The sequence below is a fragment of the Brachyhypopomus gauderio genome, chromosome 12 (assembly GCF_052324685.1).
Source record: "Brachyhypopomus gauderio isolate BG-103 chromosome 12, BGAUD_0.2, whole genome shotgun sequence".
Classification (NCBI taxonomy): domain Eukaryota; kingdom Metazoa; phylum Chordata; class Actinopteri; order Gymnotiformes; family Hypopomidae; genus Brachyhypopomus; species Brachyhypopomus gauderio.
In genome coordinates this window covers 21,439,335-21,463,505 of record NC_135222.1, presented here as the reverse complement: position 1 = coordinate 21,463,505, position 24,171 = coordinate 21,439,335, and the positions used below count along the sequence as shown (strand labels likewise).

General features: G+C 50.2%; 1 protein-coding gene across 14 annotated transcripts in view; it reads right to left on the bottom strand.

Annotated features, from left to right (window-relative positions):
• plekha7b (pleckstrin homology domain containing, family A member 7b) overlaps positions 1–24,171 on the bottom strand; it is a 77,868-nt gene that overhangs the window by 4,486 nt on the left and 49,211 nt on the right. For 7 of the 14 annotated variants that reach the window (XM_077023800.1, XM_077023795.1, XM_077023796.1 and 4 more), the window contains 15 exons: positions 18,172–18,347; positions 15,198–15,608; positions 14,494–15,022; positions 13,208–13,291; positions 11,882–11,935; positions 8,055–8,123; positions 6,699–6,779; positions 6,407–6,556; positions 6,010–6,111; positions 4,220–4,409; positions 3,901–4,052; positions 3,623–3,814; positions 3,374–3,467; positions 3,079–3,170; positions 2,274–2,498 (listed from right to left, as the gene is read on the bottom strand). In XM_077023800.1, coding sequence (XP_076879915.1) covers positions 2,274–2,498; positions 3,079–3,170; positions 3,374–3,467; positions 3,623–3,814; positions 3,901–4,052; positions 4,220–4,409; positions 6,010–6,111; positions 6,407–6,556; positions 6,699–6,779; positions 8,055–8,123; positions 11,882–11,935; positions 13,208–13,291; positions 14,494–15,022; positions 15,198–15,608; positions 18,172–18,347 — 2,601 coding nt within the window. Of the gene's footprint in view, positions 1–2,273; positions 2,499–3,078; positions 3,171–3,373; positions 3,468–3,622; positions 3,815–3,900; positions 4,053–4,219; positions 4,410–6,009; positions 6,112–6,406; positions 6,557–6,698; positions 6,780–8,054; positions 8,124–11,881; positions 11,936–12,844; positions 12,971–13,207; positions 13,292–14,493; positions 15,023–15,197; positions 15,609–18,171; positions 18,348–21,916; positions 23,117–24,171 lie in introns of those variants that run through there. The other 7 variants (XM_077023801.1, XM_077023803.1, XM_077023807.1 and 4 more) reach the window with 6 other exon arrangements.

Here is a 24,171-nt window from a genome sequence, read left to right as displayed (position 1 = left end):
GGGGCTGAACAGCTCCGTGTGTGACGTAGCACTGCTTGTGTCGGGGTGTCTCTCCGCTCCCGGACACTCAGGGTTTGTAAACACTGTTTTCTAAGAGCCAAAGGACTGTGGGGTATTTTGATTCAACACACAGGAACAGAGCGAGGCATTCTTACGGGCGCCAGGTGCACGTGCATGCATCATGAGAACAAACAGTTTAATCAACAGCGCAGGAAACATAAACACAGATGCACCAAACTGCTCCTTTTAGGGAAACAGTTTAAACAAAATGCTCTTGTTTCCATGTCAATAGCTCACAGAGCAAGGCAACACAGCAGCTTGAAGAGAAACATGTAGATTGTATATAAATGGTGAGTTTGTTCAAACCCAAGTATCTGGAGAGGCTGTCTCGGTCTTTTGCTCTGAGGTTTATATTCCCCTTTCTAGATTCTATCTCCAGAAATGCATTGAGGTAAGAACCCACACAGGATGTTGGTGTCATTCAGAGCAGGTCCTTCCTGTTCTGTCTCTGGCATGCACCAGTGTCCAGTCGTCAGAGACCACGTCCACACCCCAAACCACGCCCACATCCCAAACCACTCCCATGCCCAAAAACCAGAAAGCACTCGGATGTGAAGGTCCCTGTCCCTGTCAGTCCCTGTCTCTGTCCCTGTCCGTCCTATCCTGCGTTTACACACTTGAGTTCCAGACATCACTGTGATTACAGGACAAAAACGCACCCCGCAAGAAAATAAAACAAACAAAAAATAAAAAACATGCCATGTACACATCAATAACCTACTGAAAATATGAAATATAACACAGCATTTATTTATTAGCAAATTGTTTATTTATTTATGAAAACATCTACATGAAAAACTGAAGGAAAAGTAGAGGTGTGCTCAATATTCTAGTAGTTATTATAATTATAATTATAATCATAGAATTAGCCATGTCATCATCACCACAGAAGGGGGGGGAAAGGATCATTCATCAGTGAACAGCTCCATGACACCGTACATACATGACACCGTACATATATGACACTGTACATACATGTAACATGTACTGTACATATATACAGCATGTACCACTGTGTCCTGTACATATGCATGGATGACAAACGTGTCCTAAATGCTACGGTGCTTCAGTCTGTTTCACAGTGCTATTCCACACCAAACAGAAAGACAACATGATGACCAAAGCATCGAGCAATGAAAGAAAAATAATGTAAAAACTAGTTTGTGATCATGAGCAAGGTGAGAATTAGTAGAGTCATACATGCCAAACAGACAAAATTAGTGAAGAGATGATGTATGATTTCACCCCAGAACAGGAGTGTGTTCAGGAGTGTTCAGGAGTGCACCTGAAACCCACATGACTCAGCACTTCGTAGCGGTGAGTATGAAGGTGTGATCTTAGTGAAGGCATTATGATTTTAATGATGGGAGTTTAGGGAGGGGACGTAAACACAGTGATGTCTGGCCCACAAGCAGCAGGAGGACCAGTGTATCCTCAGCACGGAGGGAGAAGCCAACACTGGGGCATCTGGGAGCCAGAGCGCCGCCCCAGTGGACACCCCCATCCACTACGGTTAGCTGCAGCCTTCCTTACGTTAGCGTTACGGAGATAGCGTCGAGAGAAAGCGCTCAGGCTCCCAGTTAGTGCTGGTGTCAAGGCAGCTGAATCATTAATTGGAGGCCTTGTTGCGTTAATCACACTGACGCAAGCCTGACTACACTAATGCTACGCGTTTAATTCTTGTGAGGATTCGTAAGGAACAACACCAATCTTACATGGCAGGACTGACTTCATTAAACAGAGCACTCATCACAAAGGTCAATGACACGAGCTGAATGCATTGCATCAGTAGCACATTAGGTCATTAATGACACGTCCCACAAAGAAGCTTCCTCCATCAGCAGGACAGAAAGCCAAGGCACTGGGGTTTAATTCAAACTACACGAGCGCATCGCACAGACGCTTAGCACAGCTTCTCCTGTCCAGTCCATACTTGGTGCTTAAACCTTCATCGTGTGTGCTCCCTCTCACCTGTCTCTCTCTCTCACCTGTCTCCCTCCCACCCGTCTCTCTCCCACCTGTCTCCCCATCAGTGACACTTCCACCATTCCTGCTCAACCTGCCGTAGCCAACGGAAGCCAAATCACAGATTTAGCTAAAACTAGCCTCTAGTTTCCTCCACAGAGCTGTGAGCGTGTTAACATCGGGGAAGCAGCCGCGTCAAGAGTCCTTAACCGGCAGTGTGTGCAACACAAGGCTGTGCTCTAACGTACTGATCCCAGGTCAGCGGAGACTGGACGTGAGGAGGAGGAGGAGGAGGAGGGGGCGCGGGATGAAGAGGCCTGCCGCTCGCCCTGACTGAGGGTGCGCTTGCGCTCACGCACCAGCGCCCTCTGGTGGCGCTTCATCCGCTCCAGCTGTTCTTCTGCACTCATGCGACCCCGGGTCGGCGCCGGATCACCTGAGTACAGACGCTCCAGGGCACTCCTCGGTCTCTCCTGCAGGGGGCATGAGAGAGAGAGAGAGAGAGAGAGAGAGAGAGAGACAGAGAGAGAGAGAGAGAGAGAGACAGAGAGAGAGAGAGAGACAGAGAGAGAGAGACAGAGATGGACAGAGGAAGAGAGAGACAGAGAGCAACAGAGAGACAGAGAGAGAGAGACAGAGGGAGAGAGAGACAGAGAGGGAGAAAGAGACAGAGAGAGAGACAAAGACAGAGGGGACAAAGGAGAGCATTTAAAAAGAAAACGAGAGAGGTTAGTACAGAAGGACAGAGCAGGAGGAGGTGAAGGAGAAAGAGAGGAAGAGAGGACACAAAGGACAGATAGAACGAGGTTAGGCCACTCTGGAAGAGGGAGGAGACGTCAGTGAACAGCTCTGCCCTGGCTGATCGTGCCTGGCTCTCCTGCAGAAGTTCTCTCAGCCTCCTGCCCTCTAGAGGAGGGCTGAAGTAACAGATCATCATGAGTGACCTTCACCCACACATGGCTGGTTTCTCATTGTGTCTGCTGCCCAGAAGAATTCAGGCTGAACATGGCTTCATGTTGAACCGAGACCTGAACACAGGTGTCCAGTTCCTACCTTCAGGCAGGAAGTGGTGGCTCCTCTTCTGAGGGTAACGTACGATGAGATGTTCGTGGACTGGTTAAGTCTGGATGAAGAGCTTGCCAGACCTAGGGAGAAGTTAAGATTGCACTAGATAAAATGTTTCTATTCACAACCAAGAGGGTGAACATTTCAGACTGTTGATGTTGCTCCCGACCATCATGACAGCAGCTCCACTGAAGATCCACCCTGAGGAACATGAAGCCACTCTGGAGCTTCTCTTCCTCTGTGAAGGACGGATTATTTGGAGTTTTTTGGGGTTTTTTTTTACCTCTGCTTGGTAAAGTCTGGTAGCCACCATCATGACCAGACGTTCCTCCAACTACTGCTAGCTCAGGTTCACTGAGGAACGTACGTAGTTCTACCTGAATCACGGGAAGGAAAAAAGACACATCAGTGGACGCGTCGCCCTGATCCAGGGTCAGTGACCAGACTGCCCTGACCAAGCGTCAGTGCTCGGACACGCCTGACCCAGCATCAGAGAGCAATCACACCTGGTTAGTCCTGCTTGACTACCCACCCTGCTGTCCCCATTGGTGTACTGGCCAATCTCGCGGTCCCGCTTGCGTTCGTCGGACTGACGCTTCAGCCCGCGGACGGACGTGTGGCGGATGACGGACGTCTCCTTGGGGAGGGGCGGCACGGTGGGCGGCGGCTCCTCGGGGCTGTAGAGCTGGGGGAGGGGTGGCCTGGGCGGGGCGTCCTCGTCCGCCTGTACGGGGGCCGGACACACAGGGTCAGCCGTGGACCAGACTGCACCATTGCTAAGTGATGTCCACCAGAAGCAGGACGTCTTACCCATTCTGGCTTGTGGGGAGCATGAGACAGGTGAGGGGGGTGTGGGAGGGGCTGAACAGGGCTGAGAGAGGAGCTGGGCCACGCCCCTTTCAGCTCACCCACCAATAGAGAAGGCACAGGCGGAGATGATACAGAAGGCACAAGTTTCCTCTCTGGATCACACACACACACACACACACACACACACACACACACACACACACACACACACACACACACACACACACACACACACACACACCTGTTTAGCAATATGACGCTTTTAGGCATGATGACATGATGGATGAGTGTGTCTGTGTGTGTGCGCGTGTGTGTGCACCTCGGTCATGGCTGCGGTGCGTGGGGGCTGGGGCGGGGCCAGGGGCGGGGCCAGGGGCAGAGAGAGCCCCACGCTCACCTGGGTTCTGCACAGACTCCACGGTCACCCTGTAGTTGGATTTGCTTGCACTGAGGCCGGCCAACACGTCCTCAATCCCCCACAACTCCTTCTTCAGCTGACCCTGCTCCAGCTGACCAGAGGACAGAGGACAGGTGGAGAAATGAATACAACCCAGCAGGACAGAACAGGACAGGACAGGACACAACAGGACAGAACAGGACATGACAGGACAGGTCCGACCCAGTAGTAGTTAGAAGCTAAATGCAATTGGTGAGAGTGTATGGAAAGTTTCTGTGGTCAGAGTGAGAGTGTGGGGTTGTTCAGGTGAGTGTGTGGGGATGTTCAGGTGAGAGTGTTGGGTTGTTCAGGTGAGTGTGTTGGGTTGTTCAGGTGAGAGTGTTGGGTTGTTCAGGTGAGAGTGTTGGGATGTTCAGGTGAGAGTGTTGGGATGTTCAGGTGAGAGTGTTGGGTTGTTCAGGTGAGAGTGTTGGGTTGTTCAGGTGAGTGTGTAGGGATGTTCAGGTGAGTGTGTGGGGTTGTTCAGGTGAGTGTGTGGGGTTGTTCAGGTGAGTGTGTTGGGTTGTTCAGGTGAGAGTGTGGGGATGTTCAGGTGAGTGTGTGGGGTTGTTCAGGTGAGTGTGTGGGGATGTTCAGGTGAGAGTGTGGGGATGTTCAGGTGAGAGTGTTGGGTTGTTCAGGTGAGAGTGTGGGGTTGTTCAGGTGAGAGTGTGGGGATGTTCAGGTGAGTGTGTTGGGTTGTTCAGGTGAGAGTGTGGGGTTGTTCAGGTGAGTGTGTGGGGTTGTTCAGGTGAGAGTGCGAGGTTGTTCAGGTGAGTGTGCGGGGTTGTTCAGGTGAGTGTGCGGGGTTGTTCAGGTGAGTGTGCGGGGTTGTTCAGGTGAGTGTGTGGGGTTGTTCAGGTGAGAGTGTTGGGTTGTTCAGGTGAGTGTGTGGGGTTGTTCAGGTGAGTGTGTGGGGATGTTCAGGTGAGTGTGTGGGGATGTTCAGGTGAGTGTAGGGTTGTTCAGGTGAGTGTGTGGGGTTGTTCAGGTGAGTGTGTGGGGTTGTTCAGGTGAGTGTGTGGGGTTGTTCAGGTGAATGTGTGGGGTTGTTCAGGTGAATGTGTGGGGTTGTTCAGGTGAATGTGTGGGGTTGTTCAGGTGAGTGTGGGGTTGTTCAGGTGATTATGTGGGGTTGTTCAGGTGAGAGTGTTGGGTTGTTCAGGTGAGTGTGGGGTTGTTCAGGTGATTGTGTGGGGTTGTTCAGGTGAGAGTGTGGGGTTGTTCAGGTGAGAGTGTGGGGTTGTTCAGGTGAGAGTGTGGGGTTGTTCAGGTGAATGTGTGGGGTTGTTCAGGTGAATGTGTGGGGTTGTTCAGGTGAATGTGTGGGGTTGTTCAGGTGAATGTGTGGGGTTGTTCAGGTGAGAGTGTTGGGTTGTTCAGGTGAGTGTGTGGGGTTGTTCAGGTGAGAGTGTGGGGTTGTTCAGGTGAGAGTGTGGGGTTGTTCAGGTGAATGTGTGGGGTTGTTCAGGTGAATGTGTGGGGTTGTTCAGGTGAATGTGTGGGGTTGTTCAGGTGAATGTGTGGGGTTGTTCAGGTGAGAGTGTTGGGTTGTTCAGGTGAGTGTGTGGGGTTGTTCAGGTGAGAGTGTTGGGTTGTTCAGGTGAGAGTGTGGGGTTGTTCAGGTGAGTGTGTGGGGTTGTTCAGGTGAGAGTGTTGGGTTAGCCACACACCTGTGTGAGGCCCCCACGCTTCATCTGCTCATGAATGCAGCAGCGCAGACGCTCCACATCAAACTCCAAGCGGCTGTACTCATGCCACGCCTTCTCCATCTCCTGCACCACATCACACAGCACAATTACAGCATTCCCTTGTGCGTGTGTGTGTGTGTGTGTGTGTGTGTGGGTGTGTGTGTGTTTGTATATGTGTATGTATGTGTGTGTGTGTATGTATGTGTGCATGTGTGTGTGCGTGTATACGTGTATATATGTGTGTATATGTGTGTGTGTATGTGTATGCGTGAGTGTGTGTGTGTGCGTGTGTGTATATGTGTATATATGTGTGTGTGTGTGTGTGTGTGTGTGTGTGTGTGTGTGTGTGTGTGTGTGTGTGTGTGTGTGTGTGTCTCACTGTGGTTGCCTGGGAGATGTCTGCACGTATGTGCACCACATCTTCCTGCAGCAGTCTCTGCTGGTAAGTGATCTTCTCCGTGTGGGCTGGCTGGTCCCGGTACTGTTCCATCTGCTGACGGGACACCTCCAGCACCGACTCCAGCTTATCCTAGAGAGAGAGAGAGAGAGAGAGAGAGAGAGAGAGAGAGAGAGAGAGAGAGAGAGAGAGAACAGAATCTGACAGGCTAATCACTGCTGTAGTGTTTGAGGGTTCTTGTCAGAGCGGAGGAGTAGTGGGCCTTGAGTCCAACCTTGTCCTCTTTGAGCGTGCGTATTCGGTTCTCCAGTTCCTGAAGGATTTTGTCTTGTTCACACAATCTGCTCAGTTTCACCTGATGAAGAACAAACAGATGGACATACAGTATAAACCAGCAGCACCCCAGTCGCATCAGACAACTCCGACCTGACGAGACTGTTTCTGTTGTTCTCCCACGCTGTTAGTGCTATAAATCTCAAGCATCGAGTGACAATTTTTAAAGCTTATTATTTTGCAGAAACCAAAAGGCTTTTCTTTATAGAAAATGGGTTATACACACACACACACACACACACACACACACACACACACAAATACATACACACACAAACACACATACACACAAACACACACAAACACACACACAAATCAGCAGAAATGTCTTGTCTATGTTTTTTCACACTTTGTTTATTCTCAACACTATCATGCTGCCTGATTAATTATTAAGCTGTTTTTATGTTACTGCACTACATTGTTATTTTAACATAGTTAAAAATTTATTCATTCGGATAAATCTACCAACAGAATTCTTATGAATCTAATAAGAAGCTGAAACTATTTTAATGATATAAACGCAGGATTTACTCCTGGCTGTCCTCCTGACGCACGAGCAGTGAGTGAGTGAGAAAACCATGCGCACGTGAGAAAGTCCATGCGCACGCGAGAGAGTCCATGCACACGTGAGAGAGTCCATGCACACGTGAGTCAGAAAACCAAAATCAAAGTCCAACATGTATTTTTCCCTTTAAACTCTGAGCTGGAATCACAACCCCAGGCTGTTTGATCACTGTCTGTTCACACTGTCTGTCTCTCTCATACAGTTGTTAACGTTCAAACGTAGGGGTTTGTTAACGTACAAACGTAGGGATTTGTTAACGTTCAAACGTAATGGTTTGTTAATATACAAACGTAGGGATTTGTTAACGTTCAAACGTAGGGGTTTGTTAACGTACAAACGTAGGGGTTTGTTAACGTACAAATGTAAGGGTTTGTTAACGTACAAACGTAGGGGTTTGTTAACGTTCAAACGTAGGGGTTTGTTAACGTTCAAACGTAGGGGTTTGTTAACGTACAAACATAGGGATTTGTTAACATTCAAACGTAGGGGTTTGTTAACGTACAAACGTAGGGATTTGTTAACGTTCAAACGTAGGGATTTGTTAACGTACAAACGTAGGGGTTTGTTAACGTACAAATGTAAGGGTTTGTTAACGTACAAACGTAGGGGTTTGTTAACGTACAAATGTAAGGGTTTGTTAACGTACAAATGTAGGGGTTTGTTAACGTACAAGTGTAGGGGTTTGTTAACAATCAGACCTGGTAAACAGGAAGCAGGAACAGAGAAACTTACGTCCACGTCACTTTCAGCTACTCTGACCGGCCGTGGAGGTCTGTCCCTCAGAACATCACGTCCGGTGACCTGTTCCACACAAGAACAAAAGTCATACAGCCACAGAGATCACAGATAAACTTGCATTAAATCAGGGAATGCCAGTGAACAGCAGTCCGAAACAAGAAGAACCCACAGCAGGTTTTTAAACCACCAACACTGCATGGTAGGGCTGTAAAGGCACAAAGAATCACTGCACTACTGTTGGCAGTAGTGTTGTTCATTCCACCCAGTGCCATAATAGTCATAGGTTACGGCTTTATAAACACATGGCTTAGAAACACACAAATAGCAATAAGTAAGAAATGCATCTCAGGTTATGCTAAAGTACAAAATAAAATGGAATTAAGAAAACGAAATTAAGAGTTTGTTCCACTTTCACCTGCAGATGCACATAGCTGGACTCCTGCTCACTGTTTGTGTTTAGCTGCTTGTCCACTAGAGACTGGAGGCATGGCTTGTTTAGTACAGAAGACACTTATTCAAATAAGTGTAAATGACAAGTGGCATATGTGATATATATACAGTACTGTACTCGTCAATGCTGAAACTGACCTCATGCACCAGTCTGGTCACTGGGACTCCCAATGTCCCACCCAAATTCCTAAGTGTCATTTATATTCACCAGTCTTAATGATTTCATGCCATACTATAAGCCTGAGTGAAGCTTAGCCTAGCGTCTTGAATCTCCCCTCAAACACCCCTACAGGGTTGAATCTCCCCTCAAACACCCCTGCAGGGCTGATTCTCCCCTCAAACACCCCTACAGGGTTGAATCTCCCCTCAAACACCCCTACAGGGTTGAATCTCCCCTCAAACACCCCTGCAGGGCTGAGTCTCCCCTCAAACACCCCTGCAGGGCTGAGTCTCTCCTCAAACACCCATGCAGGGCTGAGTCTCCCCTCAAACACCCCTACAGGGCTGAGTCTCTCCCCTCAAACACCCCTGCAGGGCTGAGTTTCCACTCAAACACCCCTGCAGGGCTGATTCTCCCCTCAAACACCCATGCAGGGCTGAGTGTTTCCCCTCAAACACCCCTGCAGGGCTGAGTCTCTGCTCAAACACCCCTGCAGGGCTGATTCTCCCCTCAAACACCCCTGCAGGGCTGAGTCTCTGCTCAAACACCCCTGCAGGGCTGATTCTCCCCTCAAACACCCCTGCAGGGCTGAGTCTCTGCTCAAACACCCCTGCAGGGCTGATTCTCCCCTCAAACACCCCTGCAGGGCTGAGTCTCTCCCCTCAAACACCCCTGCAGGGCTGAGTCTTTCCACTCAAACACCCCTGCAGGGCTGAGTTTCCACTCAAACACCCCTGCAGGGCTGAGTCTCTGCTCAAACACCCCTGCAGGGCTGATTCTCCCCTCAAACACCCCTGCAGGGCTGAGTCTCTCCCCTCAAACACCCCTGCAGGGCTGAGTCTCTCCCCTCAAACACCCCTGCAGGGCTGAGTCTTTCCACTCAAACACCCCTGCAGGGCTGAGTTTCCCCTCAAACACCCCCTGCAGGGCTGAGTCTCTGCTCAAACACCACTGTAGGGCTGAGTCTCTCCCCTCAAACACCCCTGTAGGGCTGAGTCTCTGCTCAAACACCCCTGTAGGGCTGATTCTCCCCTCAAACACCCCTGCAGGGCTGATTCTCCCCTCAAACACCCCTGCAGGGCTGAGTCTCTCCCCTCAAACACCCCTGCAGGGCTGAGTCTTTCCACTCAAACACCCCTGCAGGGCTGAGTTTCCACTCAAACACCCCTGCAGGGCTGATTCTCCCCTCAAACACCCCTGCAGGGCTGAGTGTTTCCCCTCAAACACCCCTGCAGGGCTGAGTCTCTGCTCAAACACCCCTGCAGGGCTGATTCTCCCCTCAAACACCCCTGCAGGGCTGAGTCTCTGCTCAAACACCCCTGCAGGGATGAGTTTCCACTCAAACACCCCTGCAGGGCTGATTCTCCCCTCAAACACCCCTGCAGGGCTGAGTGTTTCCCCTCAAACACCCCTGCAGGGCTGATTCTCCCCTCAAACACCCCTGCAGGGCTGAGTGTTTCCCCTCAAACACCCCTGCAGGGCTGAGTCTCTGCTCAAACACCCCTGCAGGGCTGATTCTCCCCTCAAACACCCCTGCAGGGCTGAGTCTCTGCTCAAACACCCCTGCAGGGCTGATTCTCCCCTCAAACACCCCCTGCAGGGCTGAGTCTCTGCTCAAACACCACTGTAGGGCTGAGTCTCTCCCCTCAAACACCCCTGTAGGGCTGAGTCTGTGCTCAAACACCCCTGTAGGGCTGAGTCTCCCCTCAAACACCCCTGCAGGGCTGAGTCTCTCCCCTCAAACACCCCTGCAGGGCTGAGTCTCCCCTCAAACACCCCTGTAGGAGGGAGGGAGTGTTGCACAATGGTCAGCGTGGGGCGCTGGTAAAGTGTTATTAGTTCTAAGCTAATAATACCAATCACAAATATTTTTAAAGATCTTAACATGAATTACAAAAGCGTTTTGGGCATTATGATAGTATTGATAATTGTAGAAGAGCATTCTTCTTTCCATGTGACAACAAACACAAGCTAATGAGACAGATACTGATATGGGTTAAGAACTGCATGCACTATAGCGGTACATCACATGGCGGTACGATCACAACAGCAAGAAAACTTCACAACCCGGTGGGGTGAGGGGTGGGGGGGGGGGTGGGGGGGGGGGGGGGGGTTTACACTGTATGCTGAGTGTCCTTACATTCCAACTGGACACACCCCGATGGGCGGAGTTTTGTAAAACATTGTGAACCAAACGGATAAGCAGTTCGATATGCTTAATCTGTTCGAAATGAAGACAAAAGGAAGTGTGATGTCACACATAAACGCTCCACTCTCAGTGACCTAGGGTCAAAGATGGTGGCGTTGTTCCACAACCAATAGTTACAAGGAAAAGTATTTGCCAAAGTATTCAAAGTATTTGCCAGTCAAGTCAAAATATTTTGTCATTTTATGGCCCCAATAACAATAGACTTTAGTGCACTGGGTATGTGTGAAATATGAAACTGTTTAAGATTTGCGGTTGAAAAAAATCACTAACAATTGAGATATATTTGATGACAGAGCTATTGAGCACTCTCCGTGTTCATAGTCATTTTGAAGTGGGACCAAATATGCTGGTGAACACACAGTGACACGCTGGAGGAAAGAAAGAAAAAAGGTATTTGAAGTCAATTAAGAGGAAAGGCGTTTCAGACCGTCGCTAGTAGCAAAAAGAGGTGAACCCGTTCAAAAGGAGCTTTTCACCATCAAACGCGCAGTTCTGACCTTCATCGGCAGTGTCGCACAGGGGAGTGCAGGAGTGTTCAGAAAACTACATCTGAACAAGACAGCAACTGCATTAACAACTTAACTCAGAGCTGATCTGGAGTCTGCGCCAGCCGGGCTGTGCGGCTGCATTTAGTAGAACGAAAAACCAGCTACAGCTCCTAGAGCAGCACTTATTTAGTCTGATGGGTTTATGAACATATCCCAGGAGTCGTGGCTGCTTTGTCAGACACATTTAGTCATGAAGATGATGCATGCGGTATATTTATTTTATTCACTCAAATTCACTATTCCTTCCAGTTCAAGAAGATAATGAAATTCACAAAAAACCACCATGTTTTAAACACTGCTTTATGTCCGGCACAAGCAAGAGAGTAAAGTAGCTGTTAAATGGGTTAAAGAATGCAAAAGAGAGGGAAAGCAGGAGTGGAAGAGTGAGAGAGAGAGAGAGAGAGAGAGAGAGAGAGAGATGAGGAAGATGAAGGCAGACTGAGCAGCCTCCCACCTTCAGATCGAGATACTCCAGATCCTTCTTCAGCTGCATGTAAGTATCGTCTGCCTTTAAGTGGGAAAAAGAAAGAAAAGTCACCTAACAGGAAGTGACACGGGGTAGCAGGTTGAGCCCGAGACTTGCCGCTCGCTCTAAACGCTAAAGTTTGGTTTCCCCACCAAACGGAGGAACATCAAGATGATTCAGTAATTCCCAGGAATCAGTTTGATTTCCTGAGAGCCCTTGATGGATTATCAGTGAGGTGGTGTAACTCCAGCTCTCCAAGTCAGTGCCTGCCAACAGAGATTTTCCATTTCTATAATCAACATGGCCGACATGACATCTGAGGTTCTCAAAATGGAGAATCACGAGCTGTGGTTACCATGCCGTTTCATTACAACAGTGAAACTTTTCAAGTTTCTATTATAGCATAGAGACTTGACTTCAACTTAAGAATATTAAAAATGAACACTGAAACGTAGGCTCCCCTGTGAGGGACGTGATATTCCAGCTCTGCAGTCAACTTCCATTTTCCATCAACAGCAGCAAACAACACACGAAGTGTCTCTCGGCAGAGAGAATGCAGGCGGCTTTACAAGCAACATGCTTGAAACGAGCATTTAAAAGGTCAAATCAAAGGGCTCAAAAAACCCAAAGACAAAATAAATGAAAAGAAATGTTCAAATGAAGGAGACAGAAATATTTATATATATATATATAATATGCAAAATGCACAGAACAAAAGACTTACACCACAACACGGGCTCATATGATAATTAATGCAGTATAGGGATGACTGTTCCCCACTCTCCATGCTGACTGGTACCAAACCACCACAGTCACGACACAGGCACCCACAGAGCACAGCCGTACAGATGAGGGCCCAGAGCTGGAGGGGTCAGGGGTCAGGGCTCAGGGACAGGATGCAGTCAGGGGCACTGGGGGTCGGGGGTGGGGGGGGGGCTCTGACCCTCTGACCTGTAGGCAGAGACCCGAGAGGCCGTTGTGCTGGTCGAGCAGTTGAGCAATCGCGTCGTTGCGCGTGCCGGCCATCTTGGCCTGGTGTCTCCTGAGCTGGACAAGCAGCAGGGTCAACTCCTCCGGCTGTGGCCCAGCAGTGAGGGGGGCAGAGAGGGCAGGACCGGGCCACCAGGGCGGCGGCATAAGGGAAAGAGTACCAACCCACAACTTGAGCTGCCAGGAGTTTGTGTTGCCTTTTAACTCACTGTCTAAAGATGGCACAGGTCTGCTATGACTGAAGACAGAACTGATTAACACCTGAACAGCACAAGTTTGGGTTTCCTATAGCATTCAAGACACTGTTCTATTGTGCAGTCTTACCGTTTTTCCATGCAAACTTGGCGCACTGACTGTGTGTGTGATGTAGCCCATAGTTGGCATAGATCTCCTCTCGGTCTGGGCAGTCTGTAAGGGGCAAAAACAGAGAAATCAGCTCTGGCTTGGCAAACAACGACGCAGACCTTGAATGAATGAATGACCTTGACATCCGTAATGAAACAGAAGCCCACATAATTCACCACAGACTACAGACTACAGACCTTTCTAGTGTCACATAAAAGTCAGCGCTAAAAGTTTAGGACTCTTCTTTTTCATGTTTAGCTACATTCCTCTGTATTACCTCTGGAGGAGGTGTTCACTTTTTTTTCCCAAACACCACAGGCCTTTGAAAAGTTGATGTTTTTGCTTAACACACAGAATCCTACCACTAAGCCCAACACAGAGCCTGAACACAACCCATAAACAACAAGTGCTTTAATGAACTCCACATAAATTAGCTCCAACCTGCTTTCTTAAAATAACATTTGTTTGCTCCCAGCAAGTGAGGCGTGGTGGTGTGCTGGTCCCAGGTCCCTTTACTGCTGCGTAACTGGTTTTTTTATTTAAAACAGGAGATCTGAAGAACCAGAACACTGGTGGCTGAGAACGGGCATTTTACAGGGAGCAGGGGAGCCGTGGGCAGGTCTTCATCACGTAGGAGGATTAAACGACCCTCAGTGGAGCGGCAAGAAAAGACCGGGCTGCACACAAGCCGTCAGCCGCAGAGCCCGGGAACAGCTACACGCTCTGGAGCTCCAGCACACTTACGACTACAATTAGCGTTTTTGCATGTAAAAAAAAAAACAGAAGCTCTCACACACACCCACCCACGCTCCTCACACACACCCACCCACACACACACACACACACACACATCTATGTGAGCTGCTCTGCTGGGGGACATATAATTAGTGAGTTCACACACTGCCTGACTGGTGCCGAACGTGGGGTGTGAGTGATTGTGAGTTTCCTGACGGAGAGATGAGATGATGCCAGTGTGGTGGGCACTGTCATATGTAGGGTGTGGCGGACTACACACACACACACACACACCCCTGCACCTGTGGGACCATGGGATGTGGGGCGGAGGCTGTGTGAATCCTCTGTCAAAACATGTGTGAAATCCGTTCACAAAGTTCAGTATAGTGGGAAACCAGACGGCAGTAGCTTCTCATGCAGCTACTCCCGTAACACACATGGTGTGTGCGGCCGCCCCGCCCCAGAGAACTGGGTGGAACGCGAGAGGAATTCGCCACTGTAAAGGCGACACCCGAGCATGTGAAACGGACCTTCGAAAGCAGGCGTCTCGGGGAGCCAAACCCGGTCAGGTCCACTCCCATGCCCGCCGTCTCTTCCAGCGGGCGTACGGTCACCCGCTCGGCCGGCGTGTGAGGTCTGCGGGGCGAGACCGGCTTGGGCCGGCCGCCTGGTGGGGGCAGGTCGCACGGCGAGGGCGGCACGGATACGGAGCGCGGCACCTCCAGCGTGACCCTGAAGGCTGCAGCGTCCACGTAGTCGGGTCCGCTGAAGACGGGCGCCGTCGGGCTTCCGTGGCGGAACTGCTGCCTCTGCTGCCACTCGTACAGCTGCCACACCATGCCCTCCTTGCTGGCCACGCGCTCGTCCGTCGACATGCGGAAGTGGCTCAGGCGATCGTGGGCGTATTTATAGTCGCTGGGGATGTTCCGGGCCACGGTGGGCGAGCCGCACGACGTGCGTCGGACCGGCTTGGGCAACGACTGACAGGCCTCCATCACGCCCAACACGGACTGCAGCGGGGGTGTCCGTCGGGGAAGCGTGTACTCCGCAGATGGGTGGCTGCAATCACAAAGTGCATAGACAACACCGTTTATAGCTCGTCCATCAAAAAGCACACATACCACCAGCAGAGGGCGCTGTTATCCAGTACAAATGTAACGCTGGAAATGTAACACTGAGATCAGGGAAGTCCTGCTGTCCTAATGTTCGTGGGATTCGCGAGACGTCCACTGACCTTTTAGTGTCTCCTTTCTGAACCTTCACCCAGTTCTCCACCTGCGCAAGAGCCGTCTTCCTCTGCACCTGCTTCTCAGGGTCCGTGCGAGGAACCAGGCCCCTGTTGTACGTCGCACCATCATTCTGCTCCACGTGAAGGCCGTTCCTCTGTCCGTGGGCCCGGGACGGTGCGCCCACCTCAGGAAGGAGGACGTCTGCGTCCATGTCCCCCGGGACGGAGCCCTGGACCTCGGGGACCCGTTTACCGCAGCCACGCCGCACCTCCACCTCCCGCTCTGCCTTTGGAGCTCCGCCTGGCACCTGCTCCCACCCTGATTGGTGGAGGACCTCCGCGTGGGTGGAGTGTCTGGTGCTGCCGCTGTTGTGATTGGTTTGGGGGACGGCTTGCTGTTCCACTTTGACAGCCTCCCTGTGGGGAGAGGAAGAGTGGGTCAAGCGTCAGTGCAGTTACAGGAATACAGTCAGATTACTGATCACGCCACCATTATCCCGGCAGTAAGGAAGATGAGCTTGTTTGAACGTCATACCCATCAACTACATGTTTTCTTATTTGGTCATCGCTATCTGGCTAAACGCCATCTCACAATCACTACCAAAGGCCCACTGTCCTGGTTTTATTAAGTAATTGTTTTAATTAATTGTCTTTTTGGGTGTGATAATTGATGTCAAACCATTAAGTATTCATTATTTTATTTGTAATTATTTCATTATTATTTTATATCATCTTATTTGTTTGGTAATTATCTTATTTTCTTATTTTCTCGGGTCAATTGCTGTAATTGCTATAAAATGGCCTTTCTCAAGACAAACAGTGAAAACTCCTTACTAACTTTACAGATATTAATATTCTTTACTATCTCTTGGGCCTATCCCATCAGGTGTGTGTATGTGTGTGTGTGTGTGTGTGTGTGTGTGTGTGTGTGTGTGTGTGTGTGTGTGTGTGTGTGTGTGTGTGTGTGTGTGTGTGTATCCCATGATGGACTGGTAATCTGTCCAGAGTGTGTTAATCTTAAAATGATTCATCTAGCCTGGATTAGCATCTGTCATAACACTGTTATGTTATGTTGTATAAGCTTCCTGTCACCATGGAAAAACAGCACCAAGAATTTAAAATGAAAATTCTACTTCATATTCTCACTTTATTTGTAGGTGTATGTCTGGGCACCATGAAAACAATTTAATTTATATAGATATTATATATATATATTAGATATTTCTAAGATTTTTTATTCTTCAGATATTGTTTGTTTTTTGCCCATTATATCTTAAATGTCACTGCATGTCTTAGGCTTCAAGGTTCAATCTATTCCTGCAATAAGCAGCCCGAGCCACTAGATGGCAGTGCTGCACCATGTCAAAAACAAACATCTCTCACTCCACAGCAGCACTTAGTAACATTTCACTGTCTCCTTCCTGCAAGCATCAGGCTACCATAGCTGACTGCCATCCTCACACAGCTCAAATGCGATCTCCTCACAGCTCAAATGCGATCTCCTCACAGCTCAAATGCGATCTCCTCACAGCTCAAATGCGATCTCCTCACAGCTCAAATGTGATCTCACAGCTCAAATGTGATCTCCTCACAGCTCAAATGCGATCTCCTCACAGCTCAAATGCGATCTCCTCACAGCTCAAATGCGATCTCCTCACAGCTCAAATGTGATCTCCTCAGCTCAAATGCGATCTCCTCACAGCTCAAATGCGAGCTCAAATGTGATCTCCTCACAGCTCAAAGGCGATCTCCTCACAGCTCAAATGTGATCTCCTCACACCTTAAATGTGATCTCCTCACAGCTCAAAGGCGATCTCCTCACAGCTCAAATGTGATCTCCTCACAGCTCAAATGCAATCTCCTCACAGCTCAAATGCGATCTCCTCACAGCTCAAATGCGATCTCCTCACAGCTCAAATGCGATCTCCTCACAGCTCAAATGCGATCTCCTCACAGCTCAAATGCGATCTCCTCACAGCTCAAATGCGATCTCCTCACAGCTCAAATGCGATCTCCTCACAGCTCAAATGTGATCTCACAGCTCAAATGTGATCTCCTCACAGCTCAAATGTGATCTCCTCACAGCTCAAATGCGATCTCCTCACAGCTCAACCCAACAGGCCACCCCAGACTTGTCCATGCGTTGCAAACCGCCTCTTCCTGTTTGTAATGTCCATGTAATGTCCAAGCCGCCGTGTTTCGGGGGTGTTTGGGGGTGTTTGGGGGTGTTGGGGGGTATGTCAGGGGTGTGTCGGCGGTGTTCGGGGGTGTTCAGGGGTGTTCGGGGTGTGTCGGGGATGTTCGGGGGTGTTCAGGGGTGTTCGGGGGTGTGTAGGGGGTGTTCCTCAGGGGACGGAGACCTGTGCCGGCTGACAGTCTCTCAGCAGAGCGGAGCAGCAGACACCGTGCCGCAGTGTGTCCACCTGCCGAGCTGCGGAGTCAGAGCGCACAGGCAGACGGTGGCAGCACTCCTGAGAGTCCCAGACACACACCGCAGTGCGGCCGGGGTGGGGGGGGAGTGAGGGTGGGGGTGGTGGTGGGGGGGCTACTGAGCGTCTGGCCCACAGACTCACACAGCAGAGCTGGGACTCGGGGGGCTGAGAGACAGCGGCCTGGGGTTTCACGCCGTGTAGGGCTACGATCGATCACACACTTAACGTAGCGCAACGTTATGGACCACAGGGATAACATAATACAGTGAATCTGGGATGGGCGCACACACACACACACACACACACACACACACACACACACACACACACACACACACACACACACACACACCTAAAAAAAAAGCCTCGACATCATCTGACAGCCGCACTGAGATCAATTAAATACAATGATACAGTGAAGTAGCCCAGACCTACCCTGGCATGTATGCAGGCCTCATGGGGGACACCAGAGGAGGCGGGGCAAGAGGGAGCTGTGGGAGGGGTTTAGAAGGGGGAGGGTGCTGGGGCAGACGGGTGTAGTGACTGACCTCTTCAGGCTATGACTCTGCATGAGGGCAGCCTGGTTCATGGCTCGGATCCAGCCGCTCATGTCCTCCTGCGTGTCGGCGCTGAAGTAGTAGGTGCGCATGCCCCCGTGTTCAGCCTGGGAGCCAATCACAGAGTTCTTACTGTAAATGTATGAGCGCATGCCAGTGTGGCTGGCCTGGGGGGGGAGAGAGAGAGACAGAGAGACAGAGAGAGAGAGGGAGAGAGAGAGAGAGAGAGAGAGAGAGAGAGAGGGAGACAGAGAGAGAGACAGAGAGAGAGAGAGAGAGAGAGAGAGAGAGTGAGACAGAGAACTATGTATGGGAGGCCCCAGTACTAGAGAGAGTGTGTCCTGCTTGACCAATACTGCAGCTCCTGAACAACCGACAGTAAGCAGAGATGTAACTAACTCTTCCCATCAGCCCTCTGGGCCAGAGGACTACTCTACCCATCAGCCCTCTGGGCCAGAGGACTACTCTACCCATCAGCCCTCTGAACCAGAAGACTTAGGACTTATTCACTCAAGGGAATGTAAGTACTGGATCCTGAGTACTGGGCCCTGAACACTTGACCCTGATCATTGGACCCTGAACACTGGACCCTGAACACTAGACTCTGAACACTGGGCCCTGATCAGTGGACCCTGAACACTGGACCCTGAGCACTGGACCCTGAGCACTGGACCCTGAACACTGGACCCGGAGCACTGGACCCGGAGCACTGTGCCCTGAGCACTGGGCCCTAAGCACTGGGCCCTAAGCACTGGACCCTGAGTGCTGGACCCTGAGTTGTGCCACCCAGCCAGTGTCTAGAGATCAGAGATGTGGGTGTGAAATGTGCCTGTCAGTCTCAGCAAAGCGGTTTTCTGGATTTTTTGGTGAGAGCAATTTAAAAAATACCTGCCGTATACAAGCAACACTGATGTTACACTAAAAATATCAATTTATTTACTCTCTTCGACACACACACACACACACACACACACACACACACACAAAAGAAACCCGTTAACGATGCCCTCACTGTGGCGTGGTTCTGTGGTCAGGGCCTCCCTGCTCATGATAATCTGATCTATGTACTCTCTGTGCACTCTGTCCTTTATGGTGCCCGATGTGCTCAATATGCTGTTTGCCAGTGACAATAAGTGTTTGGACGAGGCACCAAGTTAGGGGTGATGGAGCACACGAGGTTCCTGGCTGAGGAACTGCAGTGAGATAAGAGGAGTGGAGCGAGAGCACGCCTCATTGGCTGAGACCACAAGGTCTGCCACCATCTGCTCTGCCTCACGCCCGCTTCCTCCTCTTCCTCGCTCCGTCCTGACCTCTGCTTACGGCAGCAGTGTGAGACTAATGACATCAGTCTGCCATCGGGACAGTGCGGCTCTGCTCCAGTTGGGTTTCTGAAGTCTTTAATGAGTGCAGATTACACATCTAGGTGTAGACGTGCGGCAAGAATCAGGGTGCGCTGTGATCTTCAGAGAACCGAGGTGAGGAACACTCAGCGTGAGCACAAAGCCGACACAGCCCAGCGCCGGTTGACATTTCAAAGGGACTTTCTAATGAAAAACTCAAGAGGTGCAGTATTTAAGAGGAAAATTCCTCTGCAGAAAGACAGCTGTGTAAAAATATAAATGTGCCATTTTTGTCAATTGTGATTTTCACCTCAATCGAAATTTGTCCTCCGCATTTATCCATCTGTGCAGTTAACAAACACACACACACACACACACACACACACACACACACACACACACACTAGTGATTACCAGGGGGCTGTGGTGCACACGTGCCCGGAGCGGTGGGCAGCCCGGCGCCTGGGGAGCAGTTGGGGTTAGGTGCCTTGCCATGGAGTGACTGCAGCCGTCTGCAGATCTCTACACAAGGTCCTCACAGTCCCGTATTCCTAAAGACCCTGAGATCTGACTAAGGCCTTCAGCTCTGCTGCCTTAAGGGGCAGTCATGGTCTGGAGCAGTCATGGTCTGGGGCAGTCATGGTCTGGGGCAGTCATGGTCTGATGTTTAGGGAACTGGTCTTGTGACCGGACATATTTCGATTGAGGTGAAAATCACAATTGACAAATTTAAACGTTTTGACCCCACCCATTAAAAAGGCCCCTGCAGTGTTGGGAGAAAGGTTTGCTTTCTTGATTGGAACTTGACACCCATCTAAAGTCAAACCAGTTGTTAAACCTTCCACTCCGAAGTGGGAGTGGCCAGCTATGCCCAGCACACCTGTGGCAGCTCATGAAGGAATTTTCAGGTGTGGTTTTGAATCTAGTGTGTCAGACCAGAGAAAACACAGAACTCTTCAGTGCAGGGGCCAGGTTTTTCTAAATGTTATATATTACTCTATAATAAAATATTAGCCTACATTAAACGTATATATATTTAATTTATATGTGCACAAAATATATTGGCATATGTGAGTTGAGCTCATGAGAGATGTATCTCTTTGAAGGTTAGAATAATGCAGGTTTCTCTGTTCAAATTCACCCTCACAGTACACAGCAGTACTATGGAATAAGTATTACATTAGTATTGTAACAGAGAGGAACCCAAAAAATTTGCATATATTCCAATATTCCAAAAATAATATTAGTATTCCAATTCCAATTAATATTCTAATCATATTTAATATTTAAACATTTTTCAAATACATTGTTCAATAAATATTATTAATGAAATATAATTGTAGTTCCTTGGCATATGAGCTAGAATTTGAAAACATTCAGAGGAGATTTAAAACATTAGTATTAAATATGAAAGAAATCTGGGGAAACAACTGAAGTGAAGGACTGGTGCTGGTGATGATCTGGTGACAAAGCAGTGAGATTGTGCGCCACGGAGACGTGCGCCATGGAGACGTGCACCATAGAGACGTGCGCCATGGAGATGTGCTACAGCATGCCGCTCTCTGCAGCACTGAGCTCCTGGGGCCCTGATATACTCCACTCTCACTGACACACTCCACCTACCCTCACTGACACGCTCCACCCACTCTCACTGACATGCTCCACCCACCCTCACTGACACGCTCCACCCACAATCACTGACACGCTCCATCCACCCTCACTGACAAGCTCCACCCACCCTCACTGACACGCTCCACCCACTCTCACTGACACACTACACCTACCCTCACTGACACGCTCCACCCACAATCACTGACATGCCCCACCCACTCTCACTGACACGCTCCACCCACCCTCACTGACACGCTCCACCCACCCTCACTGACATGCTCCACCCACCCTCACTGACATGCTCCACCCACCCTCACTGACACGCTCCACCCACCCTCACTGACATGCTCCACCCACCCTCACTGACACGCTCCACTTACCCTCACTGACACGCTCCACCCACAATCACTGACACGCTCCACCCACTCTCACTGACACGCTCCACCCACTCACTGACACGCTGTACCCACCCTCACTGACATGCTCCACCCACAATCACTGACATGCTCCACTCTCACTGACACACTCCACGCACAATTCACTGACACGCTTCACCCACCCTCACTGATATGCCCCTCCCACAATCACTGACACATTCCACCCACAATCACTGACACGCTCCACCCACTCTCATTGACACACTCCACACACCCTCCACCCCCCAGTCTCACTGAGCACGCTCCACCCACAACCCTCCATCCCCCGGACATGCTAAACCTGGTCTGGAGAATGTCAAAAGGCAGTGAGAGGAGCCAGTCCCAAGAGAATGGATGGAAATAGAGTACCTATTCATGCAAGAGTCAGGAGACGCCCTCCACCGCGCGTGCATTCGGCTCGGCTCCCAGAATGCACCAGGCCACAACGGGCGCCAATCAGCCAATGGAAATGGAAGAAAGACAGTGAGTGATAGGCCCAGAACCAAACATTTACAGTTTAAACCATTATGTTCCATTAAACCGCCCCCAGCTCCGGAAGGGTTAAGATGTTATGCTGAATTATATGAGCTGTCATGTAAGTAGGACTAGAGGCAGCAAAGCTGTAAGACAAGGACGAAGACAGCACTGGGACAGGCAAGCAAAGGACGAGAGACGAGGTGATGGGACAAACACACGACAGCTACAGACGCATCTTCCTGCTTACACTGTCATGTGTTTAATTGGTGTTCTAATTCAAAATCATCTGTGTAAACTCAAGATAATGCTGATGACAAGGCACACAAATCACTTGACACATCTGTTCGAAAGTCTCGCGGCTAACCTTTACAACCTTCACACAAACGTGCTGACGCATCTCCATGAACAATAATGTAACTGAAAAGCCAATGCGCACAAGCTAGTCCCGCTGTAGCGTCTTTTCTCTGAGTGTGAAGCACTTAGACAGGGATATAGACTAATGGAGACCTCCAGACTAAAAACTGCGAATGCTAGCTATCTGAGACGGGGACAAGACTCCACCTGCCAAGCTGGGCTCCCAGTGCAGATATCTGGGAGGACACTGTTAACAAAGAGGATAATTAATCTTCTTGTTGCCGCAATTGTCGGACAGATTCCAAACACGGAGACATGTGAGCTGTTTAATGACGGAGTAAGAGCACACACCACGCCTGCAGCGCTGGCTTTCGGAGCTCCAGTGAAGCTGCGTACGAGAGCCGCGGGCGATGGAAGCGAACCGGTATCGCTCTTCTCCTCTATAAGAGGTGCTCTCCTCCGACAGAGTAAGAACCACGGAAATCCCCAGCGGGGTCTGGCCTACGCACCTCTGGCTAACGCAGCACACGTGAGACGTGAGATGCACTGGGAGATGAGCGTGGGACGGGTGATGGCGTTCCGGCGTGCCGATCGTGGGAAGGGAGGAGTGGGAAACTAAAGAGGGAGGGAGCACGGGGTACTGATGTAGGAAACGCCTCTCAGCAGATGAACGGAGGACAACACGGTGGCACCAGTCACTAGTGGAGCAACACCAGTCACTAGTGGAGCAACACCACTCACTAGTGGAGCAACACCAGTCACTAGTGGAGCAACACCAGTCACTAGTGGAGCAACACCAGTCACTAGTGGAGCAACACCAGTAACTAGTGGAGCAACACCAGTCACTAGTGGAGCAACACCAGTCACTAGTGGAGCAACACCGGTCACTAGTGGAGCAACACCAGTCACTAGTGGAGCAACACCAGTCACTAGTGGAGCAACACCAGTCACTAGTGGAGCAACACCAGTCACTAGTGGAGCAACACCAGTCACTAGTGGAGCAACACCAGTCACTAGTGGAGCAACACCAGTCACTAGTGGAGCAACACCAGTCACTAGTGGAGCAACACCAGTAACTAGTGGAGCAACACCAGTCACTGGTGGAGCAACACCAGTCACTAGTGGAGCAACACCAGTCACTAGTGGAGCAACACCAGTAACTAGTGGAGCAACACCAGTCACTAGTGGAGCAACACCAGTCACTAGTGGAGCAACACCAGTCACTAGTGGAGCAACACCGGTCACTAGTGGAGCAACACCAGTCACTAGTGGAGCAACACCAGTCACTAGTGGAGCAACACCAGTCACTAGTGGAGCAACACCACTCACTAGTGGAGGAACACCAGTCACTAGTGGAGCAACACCAGTCACTAGTGGAGCAACACCAGTCACTAGTGGAGCAACACCACTCACTAGTGGAGCAACACCAGTAACTAGTGGAGCAACACCAGTCACTAGTGGAGCAACACCAGTCACTAGTGGAGCAACACCAGTCACTAGTGGAGCAACACCAGTCACTAGTGGAGCAACACCAGTCACTAGTGGAGCAACACCAGTCACTAGTGGAGCAACACCAGTCACTAGTGGAGCAACACCAGTCACTAGTGGAGCAACACCAGTAACTAGTGGAGCAACACCAGTCACTAGTGGAGCAACACCAGTCACTAGTGGAGCAACACCAGTCACTAGTGGAGCAACACCAGTCACTGGTGGAGCAACACCAGTCACTGGTGGAGCAACACCAGTCACTAGTGGAGCAACACCAGTCACTAGTGGAGCAACACCAGTCACTA